This window comes from Aquarana catesbeiana, linkage group LG09, assembly GCF_042186555.1.
Source record: "Aquarana catesbeiana isolate 2022-GZ linkage group LG09, ASM4218655v1, whole genome shotgun sequence".
NCBI classification, from domain to species: domain Eukaryota; kingdom Metazoa; phylum Chordata; class Amphibia; order Anura; family Ranidae; genus Aquarana; species Aquarana catesbeiana.
Genome location: NC_133332.1, coordinates 235,690,867 through 235,712,935, shown reverse-complemented (window position 1 = coordinate 235,712,935; position 22,069 = coordinate 235,690,867). Strand labels below are relative to the sequence as shown.

At 43.0% G+C, this 22,069-nt stretch overlaps 1 protein-coding gene across 2 annotated transcripts in view; it reads left to right on the top strand.

Annotated features, from left to right (window-relative positions):
* Positions 1-630: 630 nt before the first annotated feature.
* Positions 631-22,069, top strand: part of NSMF (NMDA receptor synaptonuclear signaling and neuronal migration factor) — an 86,808-nt gene continuing 65,369 nt past the window's right edge. For both annotated transcript variants that reach the window (XM_073599984.1, XM_073599985.1), the window contains exon 1: positions 631-856. In XM_073599984.1, the coding sequence (XP_073456085.1) occupies positions 786-856 (71 nt within the window). In that variant the 5' untranslated portion in view covers positions 631-785. The remainder of the gene's footprint in view (positions 857-22,069) is intronic.

The following is a 22,069-nucleotide window of genomic DNA, read 5'->3' as shown; positions in this document are numbered from 1 at the left end:
CAGAGGTGATCAAACACCACCAAAAAAAAGCTCTATTTGTGGGAGTCGCACAACTGCGCAATTGTCAGTTAAAGTAACGCAGTGCCGTATCGCAAAAAATGGCCTGGTCAGGAAGGGGGTAAATCTTCTGGAGGTCAAGTGGCTAAAAGTCAGCAGCTATAGGATTTGTAACTACTGACTTTTACTTTCTCATTCAGCCTGAAGATCCTTTAGGTTTGGGTTGTGGGGGGGGGGGGGGGGGGCTGCAGCATCCTTGGGAATGCCAATAGACAATGGTGGAGGTGATGTATGGAGGATGGGAGGAAAAGGAAGACAAAGAGAACAGCAGCAGCAGACACACACACACAGAACTCTGCACAGAGGAGATCTGTGATTTCACTTCTACATGTGAACCGCTCAGTGCAGTACAGTGCACACTATGGGCTGCTCTCAGTGCACACAGTACAGTGCCCGTTACTATCAGATGCTCAGTCCTATCAGCACACAGGCCCCGCCCACTGAGAGGTGAAGCATCCTCCCCTCCAGTGTGTGTCACCTGTCACAGGCCCCGCCCTCCTGTCACCCTGGGCAGTCAGTGGGCGGAGCGGGGGCGCATCCTCTGCCCATACATGGAAGCGTCTTCCTGCGCTGAGCCGCGCTGCCCTCCCTCCTGCAGCAATCAATGAGCCGAGCATCCAGTCTACAGATCAGTCCGTGGCCGGACACAGCGCAGCATCCACCGGGGACCCCTCCATCCCACCCCGGACCAGTGCGGATGTGGCCCCTAATCCCCAGTCTGACCGAGGATGGGCACAGCTGTGTCCAAGAAGAAGGCGCTGAGGAATGACACCATCTCCCATGTAGCAGCCAAAGTTCGGTGAGTAACTGTGTGTCTGCACACCGACCATCATCCACCCTGAGCTGTGGCTGCAGCTTTAGATTGCATGTTCTTGGGCTCAGCCTGCCAGGTGCTGGATATGGAGAGGAGAGCTGCCTCCTGCATTGTATTCCATTGCCTGTCACACTCTCAGTCACTTGCCCCATCATATTACATAATACAGCCCAGCCTCCCCTCTGTGTGTACGGGGAGATCTCCTCCTGACCTGCCTGTCATTTTATTACTACATTATATTCACCCTTTATAGACCAGCTGGCATCCTTTGATCTGCCACATTTGGATCTCACATGGCTCACCCAGAGGCAGCAAACTGCTTAATTATAGTCTGCACCCATGGTACATGACACCGGGGACCACAGGCTCTATGGTGACCGCGTCTAAACACCGCCAGAGCGCTATGATCTGCAAACACATACACTTTATTACTACTAAACCACCCCCATACATCCCACTCCACACCAAATGTCACTATACCCCCACCATACACACCAAATGTCATTATACCTCCACTATACACACCAAATGTCATTATACCTCCACTATACACACCAAATGTCATTATACCTCCACTATACACACCAAATGTCATTATACCTCCACCATACACACCAAATGTCACTATACCCCCACTATACACACCAAATGTCAGTATACCTCCACCATACACACCAAATGTCATTATACCCCCACTATACACACCAAATGTCATTATACCTCCACCATACACACCAAATGTCATTATACCCCCACTATACACACCAAATGTCATTATACCCCCACCATACACACCAAATGTCACTATACCTCCACCATACACACCAAATGTCACTATACCTCCACTATACACACCAAATGTCATTATACCTCCACTATACACACCAAATGTCATTATACCTCCACTATACACACCAAATGTCATTATACCCCCACCATACACACCAAATGTCATTATACCTCCACCGTACACACCAAATGTCACTATACCCCCACTATACACACCAAATGTCACTATACCCCCACTATACACACCAAATGTCACTATACCCCCACTATACACACCAAATGTCACTATACCTCCACTATACACACCAAATGTCACTATACCTCCACTATACACACCAAATGTCATTATACCTCCACTATACACACCAAATGTCATTATACCTCCACTATACACACCAAATGTCATTATACCTCCACCATACACACCAAATGTCACTATATCTCCACCATACACACCAAATGTCACTATACCTCCACTATACACACCAAATGTCACTATACCTCCACTATACACACCAAATGTCACTATACCTCCACTATACACACCAAATGTCACTATACCTCCACTATACACACCAAATGTCATTATACCTCCACTATACACACCAAATGTCATTATACCTCCACTATACACACCAAATGTCATTATACCTCCACCATACACACCAAATGTCACTATACCTCCACCATACACACCAAAATATCATTCTATCCCCACCATACACACCAAATGTCACTATACCTCCACCGTACACACCAAAAGTCAGATCTCCACCGTACACACCAAAATATCATTATATCTCCACCGTACACATCAAATGTCATTATATCTCCACCGTACACACCACAAAAGTCATTATATCTTCACCGTAAACACCAACAATCATTATATCTCCACCGTACACACCAAATGTCATATCTTCACCGTAAACACCAAAATATCATTATATCCCCACCATACACACCAAATATCATTATATCTCCCATCCAAGTACTAACCAGGCACGACCCTGCTTAGCTTCCGAGATCAGACGAGAGCGGGCGCATTTAGGGTGGTGTGGCCGTAGGCCAAATATCATTATATCTCTACCCATTGAGTATCATGGCACTGCCAGAGCTATATCCCATTATATTACCCACTGTAATAATATTCCCAAGGTCACCAATCAGATGGGTCAACCGCAGTGGCGTCCCACGTTTTATATTGCTGCCTATTGTCATTTGATTTAAGGAAGCTGTGCAAAATCTGTAAACTATTTCAACTATTTGGCTATAGAGGAAGGCTGGCATTAATGTGCATCTTATGGCGTATTGGGTGTCAGAACAGGTGCGACAATTGAGGCAGCTGTCCAAGGTGACACTTCATTTTGGGGGAGGCAGATGTAGTTGCCTGCTCATATGTTTAATGCTGATCAGGAAAACGTCTGAGTGGGTAGCTGGTTGTGATGTTTTGATGTGCTGAAAATGAGTTTCACAGAAATAGTTGAATTAGATGTTATAATAGAAAATTCTTAGAATTCTTAGGAGAGGCGAGCTATGTATGACGGTGGTCTGTGCCTTGAGTCTCTGCTGAGCTTTTCATGTCATACCGGCAGATATGTACACCACCCCTGTCTGACATCAGGTTACTAATCTTTGCAAGCTTCATGCTTCTATGTACTAGAGATCAATATTCCTCATATTTTATATTACTTCTGATAAGTCATATGGTGGCTATTATCCGACCAATGTGCAAATTGAGCAAAACAATTGAATCAGCAAACTGTTAAATAAGCATAACTTGTCTTCTGATTGATTTAGATCTGATGCGATCCAAATTGATTTGATCAGCCAGGGTGGAAAATTATAGATCTCATTGCATTGATTGGCAGCACCGAGATGTTTTGTTCATGAATTCAGTCGTATTTCCATCAGATTATGAGATTGCACGGTGAAAACAAAGATGCAATAACTTACGATCAAATCTTCCAACTATCCAGCAAATGTCACTTCCCCATGTGTGTTCATCGAATGCGTTGTCAATTATTGATCAATATTTTTTTCCTAATAGAAGAGATGAATAAGAAAAGAAATTGATCATTTGTCGAATGGTGTGTATGGCCACCAATTGGCCACCAATTGGCCACCAATTGACTGTGAAGTAGATATGAATTGCTTACATTTACTGTAAGATTGGAAAACACATTTCATGAGTGATAAATGACTGTAGACGTCTCTTTATGTGTGCAGTGTACAATCTAATAATATTGAACAGGATGTATTTGATCAGAGATACAAACAATAAACATTGTGGCCTTTCTTCAAGTCAGGAGACAAATGGAATAAATGAAATGTTAAAACCACTTATTATGTCATTTCGGGAACAATGTTACAATGCACAATAGCGCAATGTTCAAGCTGGTAAAGCAAACCAGAAAACATATGCATGTACAAGTAATATATCTATCTATATATATATAGCTAGATATCTCTCTCTCTCTCTATATCTATATATATATATATATATACATAATCTATATCACACAATTATATATATATATATATATATATATATATATATATATATAAATTTTACACACACACGGGGCGCCATATCATTCCTTCTCGCCGGGATTCTTGTCTGTCTCATGTAAATTTAAACCATCCTATTGTGACCTTGACAGTTTCCTGTCTCAGGTCATACACAGAATTAGATTACTTCTAGAAAATGAGTTTGTGCTGATTGTACAAATTATAAGTAACATTTTTGGTATCATAAGTATGACCAACAAATGAAGACATTTGTATTTGAGAAATGCACAGTCACGGCAATACTGATTACCTGTAGTGAGAAACAATCACGTCTGCTTCTAAACGTGAACAAATACGCTTTGATCATCCGTCAGGTAAAAGGTCTGATAATTCCCGTTCCTTGCCATCACATCCTTTTTACTCTCCATAATATAAAATGAATAACAATCCAGCAAAAAGAGTGGGAACCCATCATAATATGGCTACATCAGGTGTGAAGACCAGCTCAGAGATCCCACCAACAGAGGTCCTAGGACACCGAAGAGAATGTCTAGAAAGTTTAACACTCCAGCATCAAACAAACACCAAAATATCCGTTTTGGGTGGACTGACCCCCATAGCAGCTGGTGACAGACCTGTGGAACTGCAAACTGAAAAAAGCTTAAAGGATCAGCCCACTTAAAAATGATATATATTCCTTTTTGGTAGATACTGGAAAGGTAACCCCCCCCCCCCCAGTGGTTTTCTTTTTGGAGATCTTGGTGCTAGGGTCCCAGGCCTGCACACCTGTTTTGGTCATTATAAGGGGTTTCCACCATTCCTGTTGGGTTTTATTTTATATTCTGGACAACGTAACGGAAGGAGCTGGAACACATCAAGGTGTACAGGAGTACCTAAAACTCCAAAATGGACAAGAACAGAGACAGGAACCTTGTTGGGTAGATCTTGTGGCTGAAGTCTCCAAGAGGTATAAGAGGCAGGGGGTGATTTATCCCGGCATTATACGCCTAGAACTGAAAGATCTGTTTTGAGTGGACTGACCGTTTAATAACAGTCACATTTACACTGAGGATTTATGATATGGAGAGATTTTGGACTAGTTGTTGCTGTCTGGAAGGTTTATGATTGATGATGGGGAAGGATCTATAGTCTGTTGGCAACCATTTGCATAAACAAGCATTTATTAAAAATTATTCATATTATGGCAGCGACTGTCAAGGTGGCAAAAAACATCATTCGATGTAATAAATCTTAGGGAATCCTGCTAGGAATGAACAGTTTGAGACCTAGTAACCATTACAGAATTGATTTCTTCTAGTAAATGTTGTTGGTAGTTCAGCGAGTAGTGCAACATTCAGAATAAGAGATGATGCCCTGGGCGGATGTGTTCTTCAAGGCAATGAAGATAAATAAGTAAATGAAGTCACACAATTGTAAACAGATAGATCTTGTCCAACTCCAAGAGTGAAGAGCCATGAAAGAGCAGTGCAGTGTAAATCAGGCTGCTCCACCACTGCTGCGGGTGTGACTCTGGCTGGAGTATGAGATGTGCTGCTTGGTGCAGACCAGAGGGGTGGAAGGACTGGGTATTGGCACCTGCTCACCTCAATGCTTTTGGTTTCCTCTCATGCAGTTATATATATTTTTTTTAAAAACAAGGACTTTCATTCTAAAACAGAACTCCGGGCTAATCAATTATTGCCTACATACAAGAGGCATGTACTCTTACTGGAATCTTGGTGTGCTTTGTGTTTTTCTTCCAGATCTGTAAACCCAGTGTGAAGCTTTGCTTCTGAGCAGGAGCTTCCTGTAATAAAGACCGGTCACTGCTGCTCTTTCTTCTTAAACTGGGTGACGGGTCTTGTCTCCGCCCCCTCTGCTGACAGCATGTAGAGGGGGGAGCCTGCTGGGTCCCTCCCACAGCTCTGCTCAGACTATGTACAGTATATGGATGATGTCACTGCTAATTTTACAAGGTAATATCTGGGGCTGAAAAGATATTTGGTGCATACAAAGTTCACTTAAATCCTTAATAGCTATTGAGAAATATATTCAAATGAAAGTTTTTTGGGCCTGGAGTTCTGCTTTAAATGCAGCCAGTATGTGTACCTGAATTTGTCTTGTTGTAGCCCCTTGTACACAAGCATTAGGAGAGGATTGGGCAGTACTAAAGGGCCAGGCAGTCTCTGCATGTGCTGACAGAAGGAGAGATCAGAGTGCAGAGAAGGATGAACTGCTTCCATGCTTTCACTATCCAGTCATAGGCTGACCTAGCTTTATTGCTCTGTACTAAATTGACAAGGCTGGCTGTGTGAATCTCAGTAATACAAATCTTTTGTCAGATAAAACAGATCACTTCTGTGCATTTCATCTGTGTATAACTGCCTGGAGTTCAGCTGTAAAAAACATTTCCGGGAAACTTCTTATCTTGTGATTGGTGATAGAGGCAATGCCATAATGGTGACATTTGTCACATTGTTTCTAGCTTTGGATGATTATCATTTTCTGCATGTACTGTATACCATGCTGACATGTTTACTGCACACACTGATTTATTGTTTGTCAGCTTCTGACCTACCACTGCAGATGACAGTCTAATGCCCCATGATGGCATTTAAACCCAGAACTAACCACTGCTGCCATCCACACTGTATTCAGAAGTGTGCCTTAATAGAGAGCTGCCACACACCAGCTGAGAGCTCAAATTAGGCTTGCAGTGGGAGTGCCTGCTCTGTCATTTTTTCCCCAAATATTGTATTTATTTAAACACCAGGAAATATCAAATCCAAAACACATTGCTAGTATATGAGCCACATCAGAACACAAATAAGGCATAAGCAGAACATCCAATTACAAAATTCAGTGTTGGAAAAGGAAAATCATACACACCAAGGAAGTATTGCAAAGCATTTCCTTTTTGTGTCAAGACTAAGAATTAAACTTTAACTAAATAAAAACTGGGAGTAGGCGGCTCCATATTTTTCGCTATAAAGAGGAACTGCAGTCTGTTCACATAATTTGTAATAAAAACATCTTTGCCATTCTGAAGCGTCTCTCCAACCACTTTGCATATTATTTATACATATACTGTGTTTCTGCACTTGCCAAATATGCTGCAGAAATCTCCCTCCACTATGTCTGGCTGCATCCATTTTAACTGTGGGCAGCTGAAGCGGCTGCCTGTTCACTTCCTGGATTTACACAGACACACAGAGGCATACCTCCAGCTTTGCAGCTCTCATTGGCCCTCTTATGGCTCCCCCCTCCCTTCCTGGCAAACTCACGAGAGTGAGAGAGAGAGCACTGTGCATGATGTCATGAGCCTAGACTAATGACCAGACAAGAAACAGGAAGTGGGTTGTAAAAGGTATTTACTGGCAGAAAAAAAATTTTTTACTATCCAAAGTTAAAACAACAAGGCCAGAAGATTTAATAGATGGAAAGTTGAAAAAAATGACTGAAGTTCCACTTTAATAATAAAACAAGAGTGAAAGAGAATAGAAAAGTTAGAAAGAAGAAGACAGAAAAAAAAAGGAGGGGGGGGTGGGACTTGTTGGGGAGGGGGAGAAAGGTAAAAATGGGGAGTAATCCAAGGTGGTGTAAAAGTTCAGCCGAAAACAGGTTTTTAGGATGAAATGTTTACCAGACGAATTAAGCACCAAAAAGAGCTTTCCCCTCATCAGAGAGGACAAACATATTCCCCAATCTCCAACTCTTAGGCCCGGTACACACAATGAGACTATCAGACAAATGATCGTGTTTTTTTGTTTTGTTTTTTTGCATGCTGATCTCAGATCAAATCTGAAGAGTTTACTAAAAATACACGAAAATTCTCGTACAACAGAATAAAAATTCGGAAGTGATGTCATGTGTTGTAATGCATTTTTGAATGACAGCTGTACTGATTAAACTAAAATCGTACAACATTTTTTTTTCGTGCATGTCCGGATAATATCGGGTGAACTGCCATGATCGGCTCTGTACTAATGATCCGATTATCGTACGATCGCTTTGAAATCTGTATTTTTCTTAAGAATTTCCGATCGTGTGTACGGGGCTTTAGTGTATTTTTCATGTTTATGTTGCGCCGGATCAGATCTTCCTTCTTATTGATTTCTTCTACTTTACGGAACCAACAGCTAATAGTTGGGGGTTGCTGTTTTTTCCAGTTCAGGGGGATACAAGATTTGGCAGTATTCAACAGATGACGTACAATTTATTTATTTTTTTATAGATTTTCTCTGGAATTTTCAAAACCTGTATTAAGAAAAAAGCTGGATTGTCAGGAATCTCATGACCAGTGAACTCCTCCGGACTTCCGTCCAAAAGTGATTAAGTTTAGGGCAGGACCAAAATATATGGAGTAACGTTCCCCTTCCCCTTGACATCTCCAACATTGATCTGTGGTGTTAGGGTAAAACCTATGTAGTAAGTAAGCCTCCTCTGTAATTTGCTTGGTAGGTACTTATGGCCCGTACACACGATCCGAATATCGTACGAAAACGGTTGTCTGAGGAAGGATCGTACGATTTTCGGATCTTGTGTACACTACTTTCGACAGCCGACCACGACCGTTCATCCGATATTATTCGATCGGACACACGAAAATTTTCCTCGTACGATTCCAGATTGTATGATTTTCGGCTAGTCAGTATAGTTGTCGTCCGAAAATTTCAATACAAAGACATTACAACACATGACATCACTTCCAATTTTTTTTTCTGTCGTGCGACTATTAAGCGAAAACGGTCATACGATCGGTCGTACGATATTCGGATCGTGTGTACGGGCCATTAGGCAGGTTTATAGAAGGGTGAGAGCATGGGCTGGGGGCTTCAGTAGCACAGCTATGCTCAATAGTACATCTAATGCAGGTAGTAGATGGAGCGGTGGCACGGAGGAGGAAAATTGTGAAGATTGATGATCTGTAGCTGTATAGAATAGCAGGAGTGGGTGGGTCACAAGATCGATTGACTTACTTTAATCTTTTGACTGACAAAACTATTTCCATATACTGCATGTACCCAAGAGGTTTATTAAAGCAGTATTAGACCCAAAACATATTACAGTATATTACAGCTTCCCATTGTAAAAGCTGCATTTGTTTTTTTTTTGTTTTTTTTAAGTCAGCCAGTAACACTTCCTGTCTGAAGCTGGGTATATCAAAATTCAACAGCTTCAGTCTCAGCTGAATTTAGATCTGTGTGTAGTCCTGTCTGTTCAACAGAAGCTGATCATTAGACCGGCTTCCATCGAACTGTCCTGCTGGAAAACCAGCTTTTGATCAGCACTGCAGCCAATGGCTGCAGTGCTGATCAGCAGGGAGTCTCCGCTGCAGAATACACTATCGTAGTGGAGAAAAGGCTAATACAGAGGCTTCTAATTTTTCCAGGTCCCTAACCTGGATCACGTGAATGATGGGTACTGTCAGTCTGGGCACTGTGATTCTGAATGTATTGAAGACCGAGAAAGATCAAGAGATCATTCAAAGATCAGTATGACAGTTGAACACCTAGCAGAAGAAGCTAGCAGGGCTGCCTGCCTATTTCTCAGCAAAGGCTTCCTTTAAGCTGACTTTTTACTCAATAGATGCACTTCTTCAACGTGAGAAAGGGTGAAATTATATTAATGCAGACATAAGATTAATTATGGATAACCATTATTTAACAATTATTAAATAGCGGTCAATACAGCACCACCTGGCTTGACAAAAGTCAATTTATCAATACATTTTTGTTGAAGGAGCTGGGCGGGAAATTGTTGTCGAAACAGCGCCTGCATCCAATCAGTTGCAGGCACTGTTCAGGTACTCTGACAGCTGGTACTGCAGCCCTACAGTAAGCCATTGCGCCCAGGGCAGCTGCCCCTCCCGCCCACCCCTTGTTCCAGCCCTGCTCTGACAGCTGGTACCGCAGCCCTACAGTAAACCATTGCGCCCAGGGCAGCTACCCCTCCCGTCCACCACTGGTCCCAGCCCTGCTCTGACAGCTGGTACTGCAGATTAGGCTGGATGGGACATTCAAGTGAATTCTCTTGTTCAGCCTACAGGGCTGAAAGAGAGAAATGTTTACGTGTGGCCAGTTGAAGACAAACAGCATTTGCAATAAAAGTATTTTCAGTTTTCTCCTAACTGTTGATATTAAATGAATTTAATGATTCCACTGATTAATCTTACATCGTGAGAAGGTGCAGAAAAGCAACTACTGAGTAGTGCTGCTAAGTAGGAAGCAGAGATGAAGTATGCAATGAGCAAATATAGCTGCCCACATGTAAATATATAAATACAGATCCTAAATGAAAATGAGTTTTAAAACGTGATCTGATTATAATCAATTGTTCATGTTTTATCTGAAAAACCAAAAACCTCATGCTGTATATATTCACTTTAAAATGATTTGTTCATGGGGGATGGGGCACCCCCGCAACAATTATCCAATGTACAGTAACTGTCCAGGGGAATCTAAACTGGGGGGCTTTCTGGGATGAAGAATAATTGGACATAAGGCAGTCATGTGACTCTCACATCCAATCAAGTTCAGCCTTTCTCAAACAGTGCCAACTGATCACTTTTCTCCAAGACAAAAGCTGCTCTAGACGAGATCTGTATTTTGTAATGTACTCTTTCCATGACTAGAGAAGATATTTTTTGTTATGAATTCCCTACATTTTGCTTCCCTCCCTCGCCAAATCCACTACGCAAAACTGTTGCTCATTAGCGGCGCCCATCTGGCGGCTGCTTTTGAAAAAAAAAAACAAAAAAAAAAAACCCTGAAAGGATCTGTTATAATTATCATTCTCATCCTCAAAGTGGAGCTGCAGGAGTCCGAATTCTTTTTTGTAGTACAAAGGCTTCCGAACGTGTGGATGTCTTTTCCCGGTATCTGCATGGAATGCCCTTGGTGCGGGGTGTAGGTGAATGTAGAATGAGCAGACTTAGCGGGTAAGCTTTATTGGTAATATAGTCAGAGTGGCGGCTGCAGCTTTCTTTTATTACGCTTCTTTTTTTTTTTTTTTTTTTATTTATTTTCACCCTGTGATCCGACCAGTAAGTCTATTACTTTTCAACTTCCTTTAATGGACCAAACTGTCCAGCAGAAATGTCAGAGTGTTGAGACAAACCATTTGCCACTAACACGGGTGCTTACAATGATCAGCTTTTATTCATTTATGGAAAACCTTGATCCCAAAAGGAAGAAAAAAACAGTTTGCTGTAAATGCTTAATACCGTCCGGCTCATGTACATATACGTCGGAAGTTTGAAGATGGATATCTCGGTAATGGCAGCAGCTGCTGCCACAACCGAGGTATCCATCTATAGAGCCGGCGGTTCTGTTTACGATAATGGTGGTCTCTGCAGCGGATTCGCCGCAAGATCATCGTTATCGGCGGCGGGAGAGGTGCCACCCCCCTCCTGCTGCTCTCCCACCCCCTCCACAGTGGCGGAGGCGATCGGAATCTGTCCGTGGCTGTGAATGGAGACGAGCGAGGGGAAGATGGTCCCCACCCATCTCCATACTATAGCAGGGCGGAAGCGACGTCAAAAGGTCACTTCCGCCCATACGTCTTAAAGGCACATTTTTCTGTTGTAATTTTTTCAAATGATCTCATATTTAAGTGGACCTGCCATGCTTTTTTTCTATTACAAGGGATGTTTACATTTACACTTGTAATAGGAATAAAAGTGACCCAATTTTTTTTTTTTTAAATAGTGAAAAAATAAATAAAATCAAGTAAAATAAGGAAGAAAAAAAAAATGTTTCAAAGCGCCCCGTCCCGACAAGCTTGCGCACAGAAGCGAGCGCATACGTGAGTAGGGCCCACATATGAAAACGGTGGTCAAACCACATGTGAGGTATCGCTGCGATCGTTAGAGCAAGAGCAATAATTCTAGCCCTAGACCTCCTCTGTAACTCAAAACATGTAACCTGTAGAATTTTTTAAATGTCGCCTATGGAGATTTTTAAGGGTAAAAGTTTGACGCATTCCACGAGCGGGCGCAATTTTAAAGCGTGACATGTTGGGTATCAATTTACTCGGCGTAACATTATCTTTCACAATATAAAAAAAATGGGCTAACTTTACTGTTGTCTTATTTTTTTATTCAAAAAAGTGACATTTTTCCAAAAAAAGTGTACTTGTAAGACCGCTGCGCAAATACGGTGTGAAAAAAAGTATTGCAATGACTGCCATTTTATTCTCTAGGGTGTTAGAAAAAAAAACAATATATAATGTTTGGGGGTTCTAAGTAATTTTCTAGCAAAAAAAAACTGTTTTAAACTTGTAAACACCAAAATCTCAAAACTAGGCTATTCCTTAAGTGGTTAAAGTGATAGTAACAGGTTCTTCTATACTTACCTGCTCCGTGCAAGGGTATTGCACAGATCAGTTCCTTACCTCCTCTTCTGGAGTCCCCCACCAGTGCTTTCCACTCTTTCTTCCTATGAGTGCCCCCTCAACAATCCGGGTGCTGAGGGGGATCTGTGCAGGCAGGTTCCCAAACCAAGCTGTGTGCATCCATGGACACACACAGCGCGTATCTCGGCCACACCCCCCACCCTTTCCTTCCGTACAGGATTTGATTTATGGCTTCCAGTGCTGCCTGTGTCACCTGTGAGACCAGGAAATGGCAACCAGGACAACGCTGGATCAGTAATTGGAAGCAGGAAAGTGTTTAGGGATGGGGGGGGAAACAGGTAATGGGGTATTTTTTGCCTTAATGCAGAGAATGCATCAAAGTGGTTGTAAACCTAAGACATGAAAAATTAACAAAAGCATATCCCTCTATAGTGTGTACTTGTCTCAATTAAGAGCACTAAGTATCATTTCCGTCTGCTGCTTCATTCCTCTGTTATCAGCATGAATCGCTTCTGGCAAGTTTTCCTGACACCAAGAGAAAAATGGTGACAGGGGAGGGACCTCCAGCTGATTGACAGCCTCAGCTATGTTCCTGTGTGGAGGGGGGTGTGTCCCCTCCCTCCAATCAGCTCTCAGAGCTCTTCTCACTGAGTTCTGCAGAGTGTTAATTCAGCTCTCCACTCCCTCTTTTCCTGGGCTCTCAGACAAGCTTTGTAAACTCTGGACTTTGAAAGGATGTAGAGAAGAGAAGACTGCAGGTTTAACCTCTTGGGGCCGGCCCTTTAAGAGGTTTAGGATGCCAGGAGGTTGGACAGGGTTTATGATCATGTGACCGCTGTGATTGGCGGTTTCTGTTAGCCACCGGTAACTGCACCAATTCATGCAAATATGCGGCCGCTTGGTGCCAAGGCCCACCCGCCAAGTGGCCGCATATTTGCATGTAGCCGGCACCAAGGGGTTACATTTTGTAGGGAGATTTGTTTCATCTCTGTATCAGCTGAGGCCAGTCCATTCACTGGGTATATGTAAACACTAATGCCCTGTACACACGGTCGGACTTTATTCGGACATTCCGACAACAAAATCCATGGATTTTTTCCGACGGATGTTGGCTCAAACTTGACTTGCATACACACGGTCACACAAAGTTGTCAGAAAATCCGATCATTCTGAACGCGGTGACGTAAAACACGTACGTCGGGACTATAAACAGGGCAGTAGCCAATAGCTTTCATCTCTTTATTTATTCTGAGCATGCGTGGCACTTTGTCCGTCGGATTTGTGTACACACGATCGGAATTTCCGACAACGGATTTTGTTGTCGGAAAATTTTATATCCTGCTCTCAAACTTTGTGTGTCGGAAAATCTGATGGAAAATGTGTGATGGAGCCCACACACGGTCGGAATTTCCGACAACAAGGTAATATCACACATTTTCCATCGGAAAATCCGACTGTGTGTACGGGGCATTAGACTTTAGAACTACCTTACAAGTGTTTTTGGCTTTAATTTGTTAGTCAAGTCCATCTAAATCTTCCAGTCTAACACTCCCTTCCCCCCAGACTAACAATACTGCTGTCCTAAAGTGTCTCCGTTGCGCCTCCATCCAGAATGGGGACAACGCAAAACAGGAAGTCTGTTACCAGCCTGATCACCAGGTAAAAATAAATAAAGGAAAAAAGCCTAAAAATAAAACAAATGCAGCCACCGTAAGTTGCAATATATTACATTTTTGGTTTTGGGGTTTAAGATCACTGTAAACTCCAAGCTTTCAGGATTGTAGTTTGATATTTACTTAAAGGTACACTCCACCTGAAACAAATATTAGTTGAAAAGAGGCAGGATAGGATTTCCTTTGGTACAAAAGTATGATCTAAAAAGAGTTACTTAATCCCTCTTATTTTACCATTACTGGTAATTACAGACTAGTCATATGTGCATATTAGGCTCCTGCTGTTACAGTCTCTATAATATCAAATACAAATCCCGCAGGAATAGTAGGGATCCCACATAATGGGCACAGACGATCTGCGCATGCGCAGCACTAAAGTCACTCCAGCTGATCTGCTGATCAGCTGGCGTGAGGTCAACACTGTGCATGCGCAGATCATCAGAGGCATTATCCAAAGATCTGCCGTAATTGACAGAACACCGGCCAGGCTGCAGCACTGAGATGCAATGAAAAATCCCCGCAGCCCACCCGGCGAGGAGAAGGTGCTTGCCGCTGTTCCCAAACTTGCCAGAGTTGTGTGGCAGGCTTCCTCTCTCCCCCCCAACCTTTCCCTGCAAACCTTCCACTGCTCCCGCCAAGCCACCGCCTCCTCCTCCTCAGTCTCCCTCGCAGCAACATGTGACCACCGCCAAACACACCATACAGTACACTGCGTGGAGCCTGGAGATCGAGACCGAATCTGACGATCAGATTCTGCCTCCGCACTTTGCTGATCGTTGGATAATGCCTCAGATAATCTGCTCATACGCAGTGTTGACCACAGTTTTGACGTCACGCCAGCTGATCGGCAGATCAGCTGGCGTGACGTCACTACTGCGCATGCGTAGATCGTCGGAGGAATTATCCGACGATCTGCAGTAGTCGACAGAACACCGCCATTGAGAGGGTTAAATATATTGGATCGGCGGCTCTGCAGTATGCCGGCATTATGGAGCAGAGACACTGAAAATGTTGCTGTCTCTGCTCCATAATGCTGGCATACTGCAGAGCCGCCGATCCAATATATTTAACCCTCTCATAGTCTAACCATTCTACAAGAAATACTGCCCTGAAGAAGGGGGAGGCAATTCCCCTGAAACGCGCTGGATCTACTGGTTTACTTTTATCTTGAATAAACTATATAATTCAAGTGAGACTTTTTTTGGACATGGGACGCTCCTCTCCAATCACCCAAATTTTAACTTGCAGCATCTACCAAAGTCTACAATGTCACTTCTGGATGGACTGAGGCTTTAGACACAACTGTAGGGACTTTTTCCCAGTATGAGGTATGCAGCGTTCTGTGCATTGACTAGTTGCCTCTCCTGTTAGTGGAGTCTGTGATAATGGTCGGCAAATATTTGCTGTTCGCAGCGTCTACCCAGAACTCATAGACAGTTTTGTATTCCGCAGTAAAGGGGGAGAGGATATAAGTGGTGTCTACAGCGAGTGTCTGCTTTCTTCAAACATTTTACAGCTTTGCATCACTGCAGCCAGCAAACATCCACTTAGAATTAGGCACACAGTGAGCATGCAGGATGCAGGCACGCCGCCATCTGTGCCAACCAAACTACAGCCCAGCCGTCATCTGAATTATGATATTAGAATCTGCACTAGGAGACACAATGGGGATGGTAAAACTGAGGAATGAAAATGCTAGCAGCCTGGCTGTCATCTTGGACTTTGCTTCTGATTCACTGGCCTGAAACAAACATGCAGTAGATCAGAGATCAGAGCAGTCACAAATTCTGTGTAAATACAGCCAAGAAACTAGCATTTTCAGAAGGAAAAAAATCATTACTGGGAATTCATCACAAACCGCTCAGCTGGAATACATTTCTGTTCTATTGTCGCATTTATGGCCTTAAAATGTCAAAGAATGGGATAATCCTCACAATGTACAGGATTAGAGTCTATCAGCATATGTACAGGATGACAGCCACCTATAATTAGGTCTCATCGACTACAAAAACAATCCAGGGATCTTAAGCTGAAGAATGAAACGTATCTTTTACATGTGAAGTAAGATAACCCTAGGCAATGTATACATATCATGAGAATATCAGAAACTGGAACCTTCAATAATAAACACACCAGCCAGAATATTAAATGGATCTAAAGATTTAGGCAGCTAAAGTTTTGTGCAAATCTTGACTTTTCCTGTCAAATTTGAACTGAGCACTCCCTTCCATGGCACGCCCCTCCCTGCTGGCCAGTAAGGTCACCCTTCTCAGCAAAAGGACCAAGAAGGATGCAAAAGGGGGGTATTCCTAGCTCAACTTGATTTGAGAGTTACATATAACTTTAGCTGCCTAGGCATCTACTCATACATTGGAAAGTTTTCTCTGAAAGGGACATCCTCTTTTACATTATGACATCATAGGTGCAGTTTGATTTGTCTGTGTGCGACAAGTTTTTACTTTACTACTTAAAACTGCATTTACAGTGGGAGTTGACACAGGTATTAGATGGCGCTCATATGAATGGGGACTATTTTGCAGGTGAAGATTTTTTTTGATGCAGGGTGGATGGGGAGTGAGCACACAGTGCTTTAACCAGTGGTGGCCCCCCCCCCGGTCGTTTATCAAGCCGGCACTTACCCCATCAAAGTTGCGGGTGGGTGACTCCTGTGTCCTCTCCTCCTTTTCTGTATCACGGCGGCTTCCACCATGCGTCTCCTCCCTCCTCCTCCTAGGTGCCCAATAGCATCGCCTGTCCTTTCAGCCAATAGGGTGACAGGAAGACCCGCTTCCTGATTGGCGCGGGAGGAGGATCAGTGTGGCAATAGCGACTATTCATTTGCTATTGTCACACAACTGGGAGGGCTCGGAGCGCAGTGCTCTGTGGCCCGAGCCCACCCTTTTTTGAAGCCTATTAGAGCCTCTGGCTCTAATCACATGCTTAAAATCCTGCATTGGAATCCATGGATAGGGAGGGTGCCGCTGGCCTTAGCACTTCCTACCTGAGGAAGCTTCCATGGTGCTTCTTTCCTAGACACTGCAGAGAACTAGTCAACAGTATGTCATCAATCCAGACACAAAGCGCACATGACGAAATTGGGCAAAGCTGGTCACCCAAAAAGGTTTTATGAGCTTGTTTTGCGCAACAAATGCACATAGGGCAGCCCATTCAAGTGAATAGGCTGCTCTATGCATGACACATGGAATCGCAAGTAAATCACGCTAAAAAAAACATGAACATGACTGCTCATTCCTGCTACATAAGATATAAATGGGGCCTGGGATTTGTGACTGCATTAGGTAGGCCATACAAGGATCGAGTTTTGGTTGATTCCTACTGAGTTGGCTGAAATTTGTTTTGTGGGTGATCCTTTTGGCACCACCCAACTTGACAAAAGTCCATTTTTAAATCAAATTTTGTTGAAGGAGCCAGTCGGAAAATTCTTGGTGCAAGAGTGCCTGCATCCAACCAAATGCAGGCACTGTTCGGGTATCCTGAGAGCCGCAGCTGTCAGCTGTCAGAATACAATAGCCAGCACTGCAGATCCATCCATGCCACAGGGCTGAACAAGAGCAATCTTAACATGTATGGACAGATTTATCCATACAGGGATAATTTTAGTCTGTAGCAGTAAATCCCATTACTAAAGGGAACAAAACGTGCCTTTTCTCCAATGGTCCCCATCCCTTGTCATCGCCAGCATCTTCTTCTGGGTTCCAGTCTTCAGCCATTTTTAGTGGCCGGCGCAGGATGATGTCATTGTTGTGCATGTGCAGGAGTGTCAGTCATCCTAGCACATAGGGGCCATGCTGACACTGTAAACTAAGCTGTGCATGCATAGCTCAATTTACATGCTGGAAGAATAGCAGGTAGGTGGATATATGATATATTACATGTCTCTTCTGCAATAAATGGCAGCTTGTCACAGCAGAACTTTAGTTACTCTTTAACAACCTCCAAAATGGGGTCGCTCTCTACCCCCAGCCATGTGGGCTGCTATGGCTATTGTTATGCTACTGATTTTATCTGATCTATGAAAACGTATGTTCATTCGTACTCGTTATCGGCGACAGGCCCTCTTATTAGTGATGCAAACCTTCTTTGCCCCAATGCCAACCACACCTAGGAGCACAATCAGTGTGGGGGTTAGCGGGGTTTTATATCTCTGTGTATTCTGCAGCTTCACAATATAACTGGGTACTAACATTTATAGGTAAAGTTGATCCATGGAAAATCTGATTGCCTCCCGGGGGATCAGGAATGAATTTTGTCCCCTGCTGTAGCAAATTGGATCATGCTTTGCTGGGGTTTTTCGCCTTCCTCTGGCTCAACTGTGGGTATAAGATTGGGTATATGGGATTGTAGTTTTTTTTTTTTTTTTTTCTTGGTTGAACTTGATGAACTTGTGTCTTTTTTTAACCTGACTAATGCCCAGTACACACGGTCGGATTTTCCGATGGAAAATGTGTGATAGGACCTTGTTATCGGAAATTCCGATTGTGTGTGGGCTCCATCACACATTTTCCATCGGAATTTCCGACACGCAAAGTTTGAGAGCAGGCTATAAAATTTTCCGACAACAAAATCTGTTGTCGGAAATTCCGATCGTGTGTACACAAATCTGACGCACAAAGTGCCACGCATGCTCAGAATAAATTAAGAAACTAAAGCTATTGGCTACTGCCCCGTTTATAGTCCCGACGTACGTGTTTTATGTCACCGCGTTCAGAACGATCGGATTTTCCGACAACTTTGTGTGACCGTGTGTATGCAAGTCAAGTTTGAGCCAACATCCGTCGGAAAAAATCCATGGATTTTGTTGTCAGAATGTCCGATCAATGTCTGACCGTGTGTACGGGGTGTAACTATGTTGGATTCCTGCGTGTGTGGCTGGTTTGCCAGTATAACTGAAAAAAAAAATACATTTAATATTAATTATGATCTGTATAATATATAAAAGGGAGGCCTATATATTTCTTGTACTCAGCATTTTTTTTTCCAGATTTACAGCTTCCCATAAAATACTAGTTTTAAAAATTCTATTTCCTGCAGAAAACAGGTTATTGTCCATAGAAGGGTTAAATGAGTAGCAATCACGCTGCAAATCTGAGTGAACAGCGCCACCTATGGCCTCTACACTGCAGCTCACTGAGATAGTGTTGTGGCTGCAAGCTGATAAGGCAAAAAAGTGTATATAGATAGAATAGAATTTGAATCTATTGGTCCCATGTTAGAGTAAGTACATCGCCATCTGAAGGGTACAATCAGCCGCTTACACCTAGAGTTACCCATCGCAGTCATATCTCAAATCCAAAATTGGTTTCCCTGGAACCAGAACATTTTCGTGATGGACGCCTTGACTGCCGATTACAGTAGACCTGCTCTGAGAATGCCAACATAATGCTTTGTGTTCAGGGCTGCTGGCATGGATAAATACAGTAATAAAAGGTATAAAAAAAAAAAAAAAAAACTTTCCTGGGGAAAATGCTGTTCCATGTTCCTTCCAGTGCTGGTTGTTAAGCCTTTAAAGTACTTGAGAGGAAGGATGAGCTGATCTCAATTTAGATTTTTTTTTAACATAGATTGTGTATGACCAAGTAGCTCGGATTTTGACCACATGACGAGCGGTAAGCAGTGCTATGAGAATTTCCATGGGTTGGGAATGTTCCTCTTTCCTATAGAAGACGGAGCAATCACATCTTGGTTGTTTGAGATTTTCCAGAATGTAACCACAATTTCAGAGTTAGTTTGTGTTCTACACTATACAATTGTTGAGAATTGATATTTTAACGGGAAGCAGCATTGGAGTGACGCCGCGAGGTCTACCAGTGAATGGCTGCAGATATACGGTAGCTGGGAAACTATTGTAACCCTTTTGTTGCCTCATTGCAGCACCCACTTCATTGGCTGTCAAAGAGAGGAATAGCCAGGGTGTAGACAAGCGAGTCAGAACGCTCTGTTTCTCCTGCTTTTCCCAGGGTTAAATTGGGCGAGGAGCCAGTAATTTGTCCAATTAATAACAGTGTCACTCGCTAAAATAATTCTGCAAAAAAATACATCAAACAAGATTTGATGGCACGGGATAAGAGATTGCAAGTCTCAGTTTTTTATGATGTTAAAGTGTTATTTATTTTACTGGCTTCGACTAGGAAAAAAGCGAAATACACACATGAACAGGGGCGTTGCTAGGTCTACAAAAGATCCGGGGCTAGAGCCGATAGCAGCGAAGTAAAGAAAGTCATACGCTTGGGTGGGCATACACATGTAGAGAATATACGTGTGTGTGTGTGTATATATATATATATATATATATATATATATATATATGTATATATAGACCTGGATGGAGGACAGGAAATACTTAAGTTAACTTTTCACATTAACAGGCTGGTAATTGGTTGCTAGGATTGCAACCAATCACCTGCTGTTTAATGAAAAAAGTTAACTCCTGCGGTTCCCGCCCCCATTCAGCCCTGTGATAATGTCCGCGGGCCGGGTGGTGGGCCAGGTTCCGACCCCTGCCCTAGAGACTCGGGGCTATAGCTTCAATAGACACCCCCTAGCAACGCCTCTGCACATGAAATGCATGTAGGAGCTGTTTAACCTGCCAAATGAGTTGCATTTATGTCCATCCAGTCCTGATATTTGCACAGCACTGTCCTGTCTAACAGGACGTTTTTTTTAATCTGTTACAGTTCATTTAAAGCAGGCCATAGATGGATCAAAATTCGGACAGTCCAGCAGAGACCAGTCAAATTTTGATCCATTTATGGCTGATGATCAACTTCTGTCAAGTGGAAATGTTGGAACATTTCCATTCAATAGAACAGTGTGGAGGATTCCTTTATCTGTTTTGCATCTGTTCCTTCTGGCTGATTGAAAAAAAATGACCTATCTATGGGCAGCCTAAGGCTGGCCATACACAGTGTAAATTTCCTTCCTGCAACCACAGGTTGCAGGAAAGAAATTTGCTCAATTGCCCCATTAACACAGATGGTGTTGACAGGGGAATCGGCAATTGTCTTTTCAGGCAGGCAGGGAAAGTCGCCCCCGCCGGGGGGTAGTGATTATTGCTAACGGCTAGTGATAAATAGCAAGATAACCCGGCAGGCTGGTTGTACCCAAGTTGATCAGTTAATCAGCTTGGTACATTCAGCCTGCCCATTAACAGTTGGGATCTCGGCCGGTTCCTCCTGAACTGGCTGGGACTGGAACTGTATATGGCCAGCCTAACACCTACTGGTCTAACAGCGACTGGACGGTAAAAAGGATTAAGCTAATAGATAAGCTGTTTTTCACTCTTCCTCCTCCTATCAGCATGCTGCTTGCACCGTAGCACAACCAATTGCCTCTTTGTGCTGCTTCTCCCTCTCTGTCCCTGAGCTCTGTTGTACAGAGGTTGCAGGAGGCAGATACTAAACCAAATTTAGATCCTTGCACTGCTTGCCTAAGATAACTTTAATGATGTATAAATATTTATTACAGAGCTGCAGTCATTTGTGTCTTTTATATCTGCCTGGAGTTCTAACATCGCCGTTGAAGATTTATTGAGTGTTTTTTTTTTTTTCCAGTGTTTTTTGGGTTTCACATGCTGGATGTAGACAGTATATTGTTGGCTGTTAAGACGTTAAATGACCTTACGTATAGTATAGCTGATTGTAACTGGAGCTGGCCATACACACAGATCGAAACAAATCAAACAACTAAAAAAAATGTAACCGACTCCTCCATCCACGCTAAGTGGCAGGAAAGGATGAATCTCCCAGTGAAACTATCCTATTGCCTGTCAAAATACCTAAACATTGACTGCTTCTGATTGGACGCAGGTGCTGTTTGCCCAACTTTTCTTTTTTGCCCAACTTTTCCGACT